General features: G+C 40.5%; 1 protein-coding gene across 2 annotated transcripts in view; it reads right to left on the bottom strand.

The window, feature by feature from the left end:
• CAPN7 (calpain 7) overlaps positions 1 to 13,186 on the bottom strand; it is a 61,588-nt gene that overhangs the window by 47,364 nt on the left and 1,038 nt on the right. For both annotated transcript variants that reach the window (XM_072971335.1, XM_006205284.4), the window contains exon 2: positions 10,561 to 10,669. In XM_072971335.1, the coding sequence (XP_072827436.1) occupies positions 10,561 to 10,669 (109 nt within the window). The remainder of the gene's footprint in view (positions 1 to 10,560; positions 10,670 to 13,186) is intronic.

Below are 13,186 nucleotides of genomic sequence, written 5' to 3'. Positions count from 1 at the left end.
CTACAGACCCACTCAGCCAACCAGAGCACCTGCGGAACTCCAACAGATCGTCGCCCTCTTCAAAAGATAAAGACGCCAAAAATCTGGTAGGAGAAAAGGAAAAAGGAAAGAACAAAACGCAAAGCAGTGCTGGACGGGTCCCGCGGGGAGGGAGCGGCAAAGGAGGACTGGCGCTCACTCGCTGGGTCTCCCCTCTCCAACTGAGAGGCCAGCGGGACGGAGGAGGAGCCTCTGAGGCTCGGATCTGTACAGAGCAGCCCTTGCCTGACAGAACTAAGTTAAACGGGCACAGAGCGTGTCCCCGACACCCAGCCTGAGACGCGGGCCAGCAGCGGCGGGCAGGGCCAGGCTGCACAAGCCGGGCAGAGGACAGGGGCGGCTGCACGGAGGCAGCTCCAGGGGACTGCAAGGGGCTGGGCGCCGGGGCTGTGGGTGTACAGGACAGAACAACCTGGGCCCTCCATAAAACAGCAAGGTTGATGTGCTCTCGGGGGAAGGGTGCATACCCCCATCTCTGAAAACCCGCGGAAACTTTTCAGGGGAAGAGGGGCGGGGCCCAGGCAGAGCTGCCATATTCTCAGGCGCTTAGCACCCAAGCGGGGGCAGAGGCGAAACCTGCGTCTGCACCGAAGGGCTTAGCAGCCTCAAGGGCCAGACTGAGACGGGCCTACAGCCCTGGGCAGATAGGATCCTTCCATTCTGCTCCCCCAGAGAACTTGCTCCACAAAGACAAACAAGCAGCTGGGTCTTGGCTCGGAGCAGGAACGAGGCTGCCCCTCGGTCTTCCCCGAGCCCACCCGCAGAGCGCGACCAGGGCGGAGCGCGACCAGGGCAGAGCGCCGAACTGTGCGGAGCGCCTGCGCAGAGCGCGCAGCCGCACAGAGCAGCGGAGCTACCGGCGGCGCAGGCAGGGGGATAGCGGCCCCCCGCTTGTCGGGCAGGAACACAACCCCTGACCGAGGTGCTGGGAAGGGGCACGACCCGCCCTCCTGCCTGGCCAGTCTGCAACATCTGACTGCGGCATCCGGAGGGGCAGTGACCCGCCCGCCCGCAGCAGAGGAGAGCTGCATCTGACCCCGTGTTAGGAGGAGACAGGTGCTGGGAGCAGCACAGAAGAGGGCGCCAACGGAGGGCCTATGAAAACAAGCTGAGCTTCCAAAACAGGACGAAGACAGAAGGACATCACATTAAAAGCACACACACTCCAGGAGAACACCGACTAACCCCTTTTCTTTTTTTGGTTTTTTTTTTTTGGTTTTGTTTTTTGTTTTTGTTTTTGTTTTTAATCTGTTTTTACCTGTTCTATTTTCAATTACTCTCTTAATTTTTACTTCTTAATTCATTTCTATTTCTCTTGGGTTTTGATGTCCTGTTATTGATTAGACACAGGCTTCAAACACATATATTCATCTCCCCACCCCCTTTTTTTTCTTAAAGGTTTTAAAAGGACGTCTCCACCCGATTAATACTCTGCTTCAACCCGCTCTTCAGTTATTCATTATACATTGTTTTCAAACCCTCTTTCTCCCTTTTTTAAAAAATCTCTCTCTCTTATTTTTTTCTTTTTTTCTTTTTTCTTTTTTTTCCTAAGTTGTATTCCTAAATAGGCATTAGATAGATAAAATCCTTAAAATCCAAAATAGACAACTGATACTCCATTAACCACAGTACCAGAGAGGTATGAGCAAGATGAAGAAGCAGAGAAACCTTTCCCAATTAAAAGAACAAGAGGAATCCCCTGAAAGAAAGCTCAATGAAATAGACATCGATAGCCTACTAGATCAAGATTTCAAAAAAGGAGTGATCAAATTGCTGAAGGAATTAAAAGAGATAATGCTTAGAGAAATAAAATATGTCAAAAATGAAATTGAAGCGATAAAGAAGAGCCAAGCAAAATGGGAAAACTCATTGACAGAGATGAGGAATGATCTAATAGCTGTGCAAAGCCAACTAATTAATGCAGAGGAACGAATTAGTGATCTAGAAGACAGGGCAACAGAAAGCACCCATTCAGAAGAACTACAAGATAAGCAAATAAAAAATAATGATAATAGCGTAAGGCACCTATGGGATAATAGAAAGCGTCCCAATCTTCGCATAATAGGGGTCCCAGAAGGGGAAGAAGGATCAAAGGGGATTGAAAAGGTTTTTGAAGAAATCATGACTGAAAACTTCCCAAACTTAAAGAAGGAATCAGATATCCAAGTACAGGAAGCTCAGAGGGTCCCAAACAGGAAGAATCCAAACAGACCCACACCAAGACATATCATAATCAAGATGGCCAGAGTCAAGGATAAAGAAATGATTCTAAAGGTAGCAAGAGAAAAGCAAAGAGTGAATTACAAGGGAACCCCCATAAGGCTCTCAGCTGATTTCTCTACACAAACACTACAGGCCAGAAGGGAGTGGCAAGATATATTCAAAGCCCTGAATGAAGAAAAGATGCAGCCTAGGATACTTTATCCAGCAAGCCTATCCTTTAGGATAGAAGGAGAAATAAAGAGTTTCACAGACAAAAAAAAAGCTGCAGGAGTTTAGCAACACTAAACCCATGCTAAAAGAAATATTGAAACGGCTATTCTAAATACAAAAGCAGCAGGATGCTACAGAAATAAGAAACTCACAACTGGAAAGGTGATAACTCATGAATTACAAATAAAGAAAACACGAAATTACAAAAGAAGACATACAAATCACTGAGAGTGGGAGAGGGAGGCAGGGAAATATAGAATTTTTTTTCTTTCTTTTTTAAATTTTTTTGACAGTAGGATGGGTTTGAGATCATGTTATTATCAGTTTAATAAAAATGGGTATAGGTTAATAGATTTACAAAAAAGGGTAACCACAAGTCAAAAATTTACAAGGGAGTCACAAAAATTAAATAAAATCCATGATAATACAAAGGAAAATTACCAAACCACAAAAGGAAGAAGAAAGGAACAAAGAGGATATACCAATTCAACTGCAAAGATAAGTTCAAAATGGCAATAAACACACATCTATCATTAATTACTGTAAATGTTAATGGACTAAATGCTCCAGTCAAAAGACATAGAGTGGCAGACTGGATAATAAAGCAAGAACCTTCAATATGCTGCATACAAGAGACCCACTTTAGGGAGAAGGACACATATAGATTGAGAGTGAAAGGATGGAAAAGGATATTCCATGCAAATGGAAAAGCCAAAAAAGCAGGTGTTGCAGTACTGATTTCAGACAAAATAGACTTTAAAACAAAGGTCATAAAGAAAGATAAAGAAGGACATTTTATAATGATTAAAGGAGTGATACAAGATGAAGATACTACACTCGTTAATATATATGCACCCAATATAGGAGCACCTAAGTACATACAAGAATTACTAACAGAGATAAAGGGGGATATTGATGGGAATACAATCATAGTTGGAGATTTTAACACTGCATTAACATCACTAGACAGATCTTCCAGACAGAAAATAAACAAGGCAACAGAGAAATTAAATACTACAATAGAAAAACTAGATTTGGTGGATATTTTCAGAGCTTTACACCCCCCAAAAATAGAATATACATTCTTTTCAAGTGCACATGGAACATTTTCCAGGATCGATCATGTACTTGGACACAAAAGAAACCTCAACAATTTTAAGAAGATAGAAATTATCTCAAGCATCTTTACTGACCACAATGCCATGAAACTGGAAATCAACAACAGAGAAACAAAGGAGAAAAAAAGAAAAGCATGGAGATTAAACAATATGTTATTGAAAAAACAATGGATCAATGAGGAAATCAAAGCTGAAATTAAAAAATACCTTGAGACAAATGATAATGAAAGCACAACCACTCAAAACCTATGGGACACAGCAAAGGCAGTGCCAAGAGGGAAGTTTATAGCGATACAGGCCTTCCTCAAAAAAGAAGAACAATCGCAAATAAACAAGTTAACCCACCACCTGAATCAATTAGAAAAAGAAGAACAAAAAGCCCCAAAAAGCAGCAGAAGGAAGGAAATAATAAAGATCAGAGAGGAATTAAATACAATAGAGATTAACAAGACCATAGAAAAAAATCAACCAAACCAAAAGCTGGTTTTTTGAAAAAGTAAATAAAATCGACAAACCTCTGGCCAAACTCACAAAGAAGAAAAAAGAGAGAGCACAAATTAGCAAAATAAGAAAGGAAAATGGAGAAATTACAACAAACAAAATAGAAATACAGAATATCATACGAGAATATTATGAAAAACTATATGGAACCAAACTGGATAACCTAGAGGAGATGGACAAGTTTCTGGAAACATACTGTCCACCAAAACTGAATCAAGAAGAAACTGAACACTTGAACAATCCGATCACTAGAAAGGAAATAGAAATAGCAATTAAAAACCTCCCTACAAATAAAAGTCCAGGACCGGATGACTTCACCTGGGAATTCTACCAAACATACAAAGAAGAACTCATACCAGTCCTTCTCAAACTCTTCCAGACGATTGAAAAGGAGGGAATACTCCCAAACTCATTCTATGAAGCCACCATCACCCTGATACCAAAACCAGGCAAAGACACTACAAAAAAAGAGAATTATAGGCCAATATCACTGATGAACATAGACGCCAAAATCCTCACCAAAATTTTAGCAAATAGAATCCAACAACACATAAAAAAGATTATACATCATGACCAAGTGGGGTTCATCCCAGGGACACAAGGCTGGTTCAACATACGCAAATCAATCAATGTAATACATCACATCAACAAGAGAAAGGACAAAAACCACATGATCATCTCAACAGATGCAGAAAAAGCATTTGATAAAATTCAACACCCATTTATGATAAAAACTCTCGCCAAAGTGGGTATAGAGGGAACATATCTCAACATAATAAAAGCTATATATGACAAATCTATAGCCAGCATAGTTCTCAACGGTGAAAAACTCAAAAGCTTCCCACTAAAATCTGGGACAAGACAAGGATGCCCTCTATCACCACTCCTATTCAATATAGTCCTGGAAGTCCTAGCCACAGCAATCAGGCAAGAGAAAGAAATAAAAGGGATCCAAATTGGAAAAGAAGAGGTAAAAGTGTCATTATATGCTGACGACATGTTACTATATATAGAAAACCCTAAAAGGTCCACAAAAAAGCTACTAGAGCTGATCGAAGAATTCAGCAAGGTAGCAGGTTACAAAATTAATGTTCAAAAATAAGTTGCCTTTCTTTACACTAACGATAAATCAACAGAAAAAGAAAGTAAAGAAACAATCCCCTTTAAAATAGCACCCAAAGTAATAAAATATCTGGGAATAAATCTAACCAAGGAGGCGAAAGAATTATACACAGAAAACTATAAACCATTGATGAAGGAAATTAAAGAAGACTTTAAAAAATGGAAAGATATTCCATGCTCTTGGATTGGAAGAATCAATACTGTTAAAATGGTCACACTGCCCAAGGCAATCTACAGATTTAATGCAATCCCTATCCAATTACCCAGGACATATTTCACAGAACTAGAACAAATCATAATAAAATTTATATGGAACCATCAAAGACCTAGAATTGCTAAAGCATTACTGAAGAGAAAGAAAGAGGCTGGAGGAATAACTCTCCCAGACTTCAGACAATACTATAGAGCTACAGTCATCAAGACAGCATGGTATAGGTACCAAAACAGACATCTAGACCAATGGAACAGAATGGATGGCCCAGAAATGAACCCACAAACTTTTGGTCAACTCATCTTCGACAAAGGAGGCAAGAATATACAATGGAATAAAGACAGTCTCTTCAGCAAATGGTGTTGGGAAAACTGGACAGCGGCATGTAGAACAATGAAGCTAGAACACACCCTTACACCATATACAAAAATCAACTCAAAATGGATTAAAGACTTAAACATAAGACAAGAGACAATAAACCTCCTAGAGGAAAACATAGGCAAAACATTATCTGACATACATTTCAAAAATTTTCTCCTAGAATAAATAAAAGCAAGAATAAACAAATGGGACCTAATGAAACTTACAAGCTTCTGCAGAGCAAAGGAAACCAGAAATAAAACAAGAAGAAAACCTACGGAATGGGAGAAAATTTTTGCAAGTGAAACCAACAAAGGCTTGATCTCCAAAATATATAAGCAGCTCATACGACTCAATAAGAAAAAAATAAACAACCCAATCCAAAAATGGGCAGAAGACCTAAACAAGCAATTCTCCAAGGAAGACATAGAAATGATCAAAAAACACATGAAAAAATGTTCAATATCACTAACTATCAGAGAAATGCAAATCAAAACTACAATGAGGTATCACCTCACACCAGTCAGAATGGCCGTCATTCAAAAATCCAAAAATGACAAATGCTGGAGAGGCTGTGGAGAAAGGGGAACCCTCCTACACTGCTGGTGGGAATGCAGTTTGGTGCAGCCTCTGTGGAAAACAGTGTGGAGATTCCTCAAAAGACTAGGAATAGACTTACCATATGACCCAGGAATCCCACTCCTGGGCTTGTACCCAGAAGGAAATCTACTTCAGGACGACACCTGCACCCCAATGTTCATAGCAGCACTATTTACAATAGCCAAAACATGGAAACAACCTAAATGTCCGTCAACAGGTGACTGGATAAAGAAGATGTGGTATATTTATACAGTGGAATACTACTCAGCCATAAAAACCAACAACATAATGCCATTTGCAGCAACATGGATGCTCCTAGAGAATGTCATTCTAAGTGAAGTAAGCCAGAAAGAGAAAAAAAAATACCATATGAGATCGCTAATATGTGGAATCTAAAAAACAAAAACAAACAAACAAACAAAAACAAAGCATAAATACAGGACAGAAATAGACTCATGGACAGAGAATACAGACTTGTGGTTACCGGGGTGGGGGGCGGGGTAGAGGGTGGGAAGGGATAGACTGGGGTTTCAAAATTGTAGAATAGATAAACAAGATTACACTGTATAGCACAGGGAAATATATACAAAATGTTATGATAAATCACAGAGAAAAAAATGTGACAATGAGTGTGTATATGTCCATGAATAACTGAAAAATTGTGCTGAACACTGGAATTTGACACAACACTGTAAAATGATTATGAATCAGTAAAAAATGTTAAAAAAAATCTCTGACAATTCAACAATAAAAAGATAACCCCAATCAACAAAATGAGTGTGATGACTGATTCTGTGAACAACTTGTGTTGAGCTGACCAGATCCCAGGTGACCCAGCTATTTGGCCAGACACGTTTGGGGTAGTTTGGGAGGATATTTCTGCATGCAATAAGCATTTGGACTGGTAGTAAATGCAGAGGGCCCTCCCCATGTGGGTGGGCACCATCTAGTCCTTTCGGGCCTGACAGAACAAAACGGGGGGAGAATGTGACCTCTCTGTCTGCTGAGCTGACACACTGGTCCTCACCATCAGCCCCCTGGGTCTCAGGCCTGTGGGCCGGGACTGCACCACACCAATGGCTCTGCTGGGTCTCCAGCTTGCAGAGGGCAGGCAGTGGGACCTCTGAGCCTCTGTCATTGCACAAGCCAGGTCCTCAGAACACATTTCTTTATACGCATCCCACTGGCTCTGTTCTCAGGAAACCCTGACTTATCCTGAGGGCTAAGCATCCGTAGAGCCATTTCTCCACAGCAGGTACTCAAGTGGCTGATAGGCACACGGAAAGATGCTCAACGGCACAGCATCAGGGAGATGCGCATCACCACCTCCAGGAGACAGCTTTCACACCCACTAGGATGGCTAAAAGTAAGAACAGAAAGTAACAAGTGCTGGTAAGAAGGATGTGAAGGAAATGGAACTCTCACGTGGCTCGTGGAACTGAAAAATGGTCCAGCCACTCTGGAAAACAGTTTAGCCAAAGCTTCTCAAAAAGCCAGACACAAAGCTACTATATGACCTAGCAATTCTACTTCTGGGTATCTGTCCGAGAGAACCGAAAACATACGGCTACACAAAAACACACACACAAGAGTTCATCACAGCATTACTCGTAACAGCCAAAAGGTGGGGACAAGCCCATGTCCCAGCTGATGGGTGGACAGATACAACGTGGTGTATTAACACCACAGCATACTATCCAGCCTTAAAAAGAAATGAAGCACCAGTACCTGCTACAACATGGATAAAACCTGGAAACATTATGCTAAATGAAAGAGGCTAGATGCAGAAGGCCACGTACTGGATGATTCTCTCTATACGTAATGTCCAGAACGGGCAAATCCGTGGAGACAGAAAATAGATTAGTGGTCGCTAGGGCCTGGGGGTGGGAGGAATGGGGAGTGACTGCTAACTGCTAAGTTTCTTTCACGGTGTTCTAAAATTAGATAGTGGAGATGGTTGCACAACTCTGGGAATACAATAAAAACCACTGAATTTACACTATAAAAAGGTGAATTTGATGGTATGTGAATTATATCTCAATAAAACTGTTATTTTTAAAAAAAGCTTTTAATAAGTTTTGTGTGTCTTAAAACTGGGTTTGATCTATTAAAAACTGTAACCCTCAGGAACACCTCTCTAAAGTAGGTACTGATCCCACTTATAAAATGAATGTTAAAATATCGAGCTCAAGGGTTCTCAGCCGTGGCAATACCGACATTTTTGGCTGGACAATTCTTTCCTGTGGACGATCCCTAAGCGTTGGAGGATTTTCAGCAATATCCCTGCCCCGCCCCAGCAAGATGCTAGTAGCATACTGCACCCCTACCCTGCACAGAAAAACCAGGGATCTCTCCAGACAATGTCTCCTGAGGAAGAAAGTTGATTCTCGTTGAGAATGAGTACCGAGCCTAAGGTTTCACAGCTGCAAGTGGAAGGGTAGGGACTCAGCTCAGATCTCTGAATTCCAAGTCTTGAGTTCTTCACACTACACTGGTGAATTTCAAACCGTGTGACCTTTCCCCAACCCAAAAGTCAACCCATCTCTCAAAAGTTTCTTGACTGTCAGCAGACTTTGTCTGTTTTAAATTGGGGTTCTGAACAAGATTTTTATTTGATAAGGGACTCTTCTGCTTGAAATAATTAAGTAAGCCATTTAATTCTCTATAGATGGCATTCCACTTGTTGAACAAAATGGGTCAAAAAGCTGGCAAACAATTAAGATATATTATGCTTCAAAGATCCTTTTTGAACTTTACTTTTGTTTCACTTGGCAGTTTTTATTCCTCAAGAGATTAGGGCTGTCTCATTCTGTGCCTGAGTACCACACAAACACCATATTTACGAATTTAAGAGCATCCTTTACTTGACTGCAAAAACAAAGTTCCTCTGAATTTCACAGTACCGTGAATGCACACATCACTACGACTTTTATTAAATGAGGCCCTCATACAGGGGCAGTCCACTTTTCAAGACATTCTACACATGCAATTCTTCCCGTACTATAAGGATAACTTTATTTGAAAACACCGTTTCTGAAACAAGGTTCCTGATTATTGGGCAATTAAGTTTAAGAACATCATTTACTTACCTAGGAAAATGAAGTTCCTCTGAATTTCATGGTGTTCTGAATACACGAAATCAGTATAGCTGTGCACCAAATGAGGCCCTTTTCAATGCATGCAATTTCTGGGCACTGTCTTAAATGAAACTACAGTGTCTTTAAGGGGACTGTCATAACAAGAAACCCAAGGATCAAGTTTACTGTATCACAACTATGAGCTTATAAATGCTCAAGTCTATTTGGAACGAGTGGTGGGAAGTCTACAAGGGAATGCTGAATAAGTAAAGACTCCGTTAAGCCAGTGGCTTTATTACACAGCCACAGGAAAAAAGGGGATAAGAGAGTCCCCAGTGCTGTGAACGCATTTCTACAACAAAACGTCAACAGGAGATCATTTTCTTTTCTCCCCGTGTGAACAGCAGACCCTGACAGGAACCACTGACCTCGTACACAACTGCCATCACTAAGCCTGGGTACAACCGCCACGCTGTTTACGTTGTTCCAGGACTCTGCTTACACGTCACTTTTCCAAGATGTGGCTAAAAGGAAGAGATGAGCCCAGGCCTTGAGGCTGAGGACACTGATGCAGTGAAGACTGTGAACCCACTGCCAAGTCTTCCAGCACTGAAGAGGAGGACTCATCCCACGTTAACAGCAGGACAGGGCACATGACAGATGCTGAAAAGCAGACTTTAACAGGGTCCTAAACCTGACTCGCCAACGATGTGCTGATTTGAACACAGAGAACTCATCTCCACCCTCTGGGAGACTAGAAAATTGGGCCTTATTACCTCTATGGTTCCTGTTCAAACATCTATCACTTACCTCCATGTCACCATTTTTAAAGACATGATTACCAAAAGGGGAATGAACAGCAGGAGTGAGGATGAAGAATCAAAGATGAAAAGCAGGGGGAAGGCTTAGCTTAGCGGCAGTGTGTGCCTAGCATGCACGAGATCCTGGGTTCAATCCCCAGTACTTCCACTAAAAACAAATAAAAACCTAATCTCCTCCCCCCGAAACAAACAAACAAAAATGATGAGACCCGCCGGGGAGGTGTGGGGTGTGGCGAGAGGAGGGGAGCACAGTGACACGGTGCAGGCCCTTTACCAACCTGCTGAGTGTAAAGCCTGCACTCTCTCCAGATACTCGTTTATTTTTTCTTGGATGTGTTCCAGGCCCGAGCCTGCCATCTCAGCATAGATCAAAGCTTGTGCAGCCTCCTAAAAATAAGAAAAGAATTCAAAGGAATCCAACAGATGAGTTACAATTTTGATTTTCTTTACCACTTTCTAACTCACTGTCAGTTTCTCTGCAGGACGAAACAAGAATGTCCTTAAGATGCTAGTAATTTTTTCATAAAGTAAATGAGTTGTATAATCCTTTCGTATCTTCTCCGTTCTCAATGCTCCTGATTTTCTCATACTGTTGAAAATTTACAAAGTCAAATAGGAGGGACTGATTACAAACATCTTCTTAGAGGAGCTAGGGTTTGTTTTCTGTGTTCCTTTTTCTTTAGATCATAGGTCAGACTTGAAATTATATGCCTTGAAAAGGTGAACTGAGCCTTGAAAGCATTACAAGTTATAACCAATTAAGATTAAATTAATGTCAATACAACGAATTATAAAGGTTAAGTATCTCACAGTGGAAAGAAAATCTTTTTCTCCACTGAAAATACTATCAAAGGGGGGCACATTTTAAGGCAGACTTCAATTGTAGGAAATAAATGGATTTTAATTAAGGAAACCTGGATTCGTCTTCCGGTTACTCTGTAACCTCCTCAGCCAGTTAGGCTGTGAGGAAGGAGCCTGCACTCTCTCCGTCATCATTCTAGGAGAGCAGCCAGAGGGAAGAACTGCCAGAGGCTTCCCCAAGTGCCACCACCTTCTATGCAGCCATCTAAGTGTGTGCTTAGATTCATGGAACCTCACGCTTAATTATCTGAATCCACAGAAGCCATCTACTGAGCATCACTTTTTGAATCCAGTTATTAGAGGAGTTGCTTCACTGAACCTACAAAATCAGTAAGAAGAGAACATTTTTGAGCCAAATGGAAACTGGGGGGTGGAAAAGATACAATTTCCTCAGATTCTGTAATTTAGATATTTTAGGGGAGGAAAATATAACTTTACAAGTAAACACTAAAGTCAATTTTAAAAGCTGTTCGTCTATAGAATGGGAGAAAATATTTGCAAATGAGACTGACAAGTGATTCATTTCCAAAATATATAAACAGCTCATACAGCTTAATATCAAAAAACAAACAGCGCAATCAAAAAATGGCAGAAGACCTAAATAGACATTTTTCCAAAGAAGACAGAGGGCCACCAGGCAAATGAAAAGATGCTCAACAGCACCATCTGTCTGAGAAACACACATCAAAATTACAATGAGGTATCACATCAGTGAGAATAGCCATCGTTAAAAAGTCTACAAAGAATAACTGCTGGAGAGGGTGTGGAGAAAAGTGAACCCTCCTACACTGGGGGTGGGAATGTAAACTTGTGCAGCCATTATGAAGAATAGTATGGAGTTTCCTTAAAAAACTGAAAATAAAGTTACCATATGATCTAGCAATCCCACTCCTGGGCATATTATCCTGAGAAAACTCTTAAATCAAAAAGATAGATGCACCCCAGTGTTCAAAGCAGTACTGTTTACAATAGCCAAGACATGGAAGCAACCTAAGTGTCCATCAACAGATGACTGGATAAAGAACTTGTATATTTATACACAATGGAATATTACTCAGCCATAAAAAGGAATAAAATAATGCCATTTGTAGCAACATAGATGGACCTGGAGATCATCATACTAAGTGAAGTAAGTCAGACAGAGAAAGACAAATACCATATGATATCGCATATATGTGGAATCTAAAAAAAAAGGACACAAACAAACTTACTTACAAACCAGAAATAGACTCACAGACATGGAAAACAAACTATGGTTACCAAAGGGGAAAAGGGCTGGGAGAGGGATAAATTAGGAGTCTGGGATTAGCAGATACACACTGCTATACATAAAACAGATAATCAACAAGGTCCTATATTCAATTTCCTGTAATAATATATAATGGGAAAATAATCTGAAAAAGAATATACATGTATATATAACTGAATCACTTTGCTGTATACCTGAAACTAGTAACACTGTAAATCAAGTAAACTTCAGTTTTTAAAAAAAGTTGCTGGTATCTACTTTATTTTCCTTATTTCACTTGTATTTGAAAGTGACTAACAATTAAGGAATCCCATATAGAACAGTGAGATGACAGAAAACACTAAATATCTAATACACTTTACATAAATAGTTCCTATAAACAGACTTTTCTGACTTTCTCGAGTAAGACATTCTTCGTAACATGCATGTAATCCTACAGCAAAACAAGAGGCACTGAACAGTATTTTCTTTTGCTTTAGAAAAAAGCTATTTCATATGGCACGATTTTAACCTATTTCACAAATCTAAGACTTACTTTTAAGGAAATACCACTGTCATGAAATTGTCACCAAGAATAGGTCCAAAGGAAATGATTCTGAAACACACCCAAAATTTCTAAACAGAGATTATAAAATGAAGGCAATCAAACATTAATCTGAGACAGTAAATCACACGGTACTGATAGCACGTATGTTCATGGGGAAAAAAACGACTACTACTGTATTATCAAAGTCTGACGTTCTTTCTAAAAGCAAATGTGACAATATCCTGAGGATACAGCTACCTACCTCCAC

This window comes from Vicugna pacos, chromosome 1 (genome assembly GCF_048564905.1).
Source record: "Vicugna pacos chromosome 1, VicPac4, whole genome shotgun sequence".
NCBI lineage: Eukaryota > Metazoa > Chordata > Mammalia > Artiodactyla > Camelidae > Vicugna > Vicugna pacos.
This window is presented reverse-complemented; position numbering and strand designations above follow the sequence as displayed.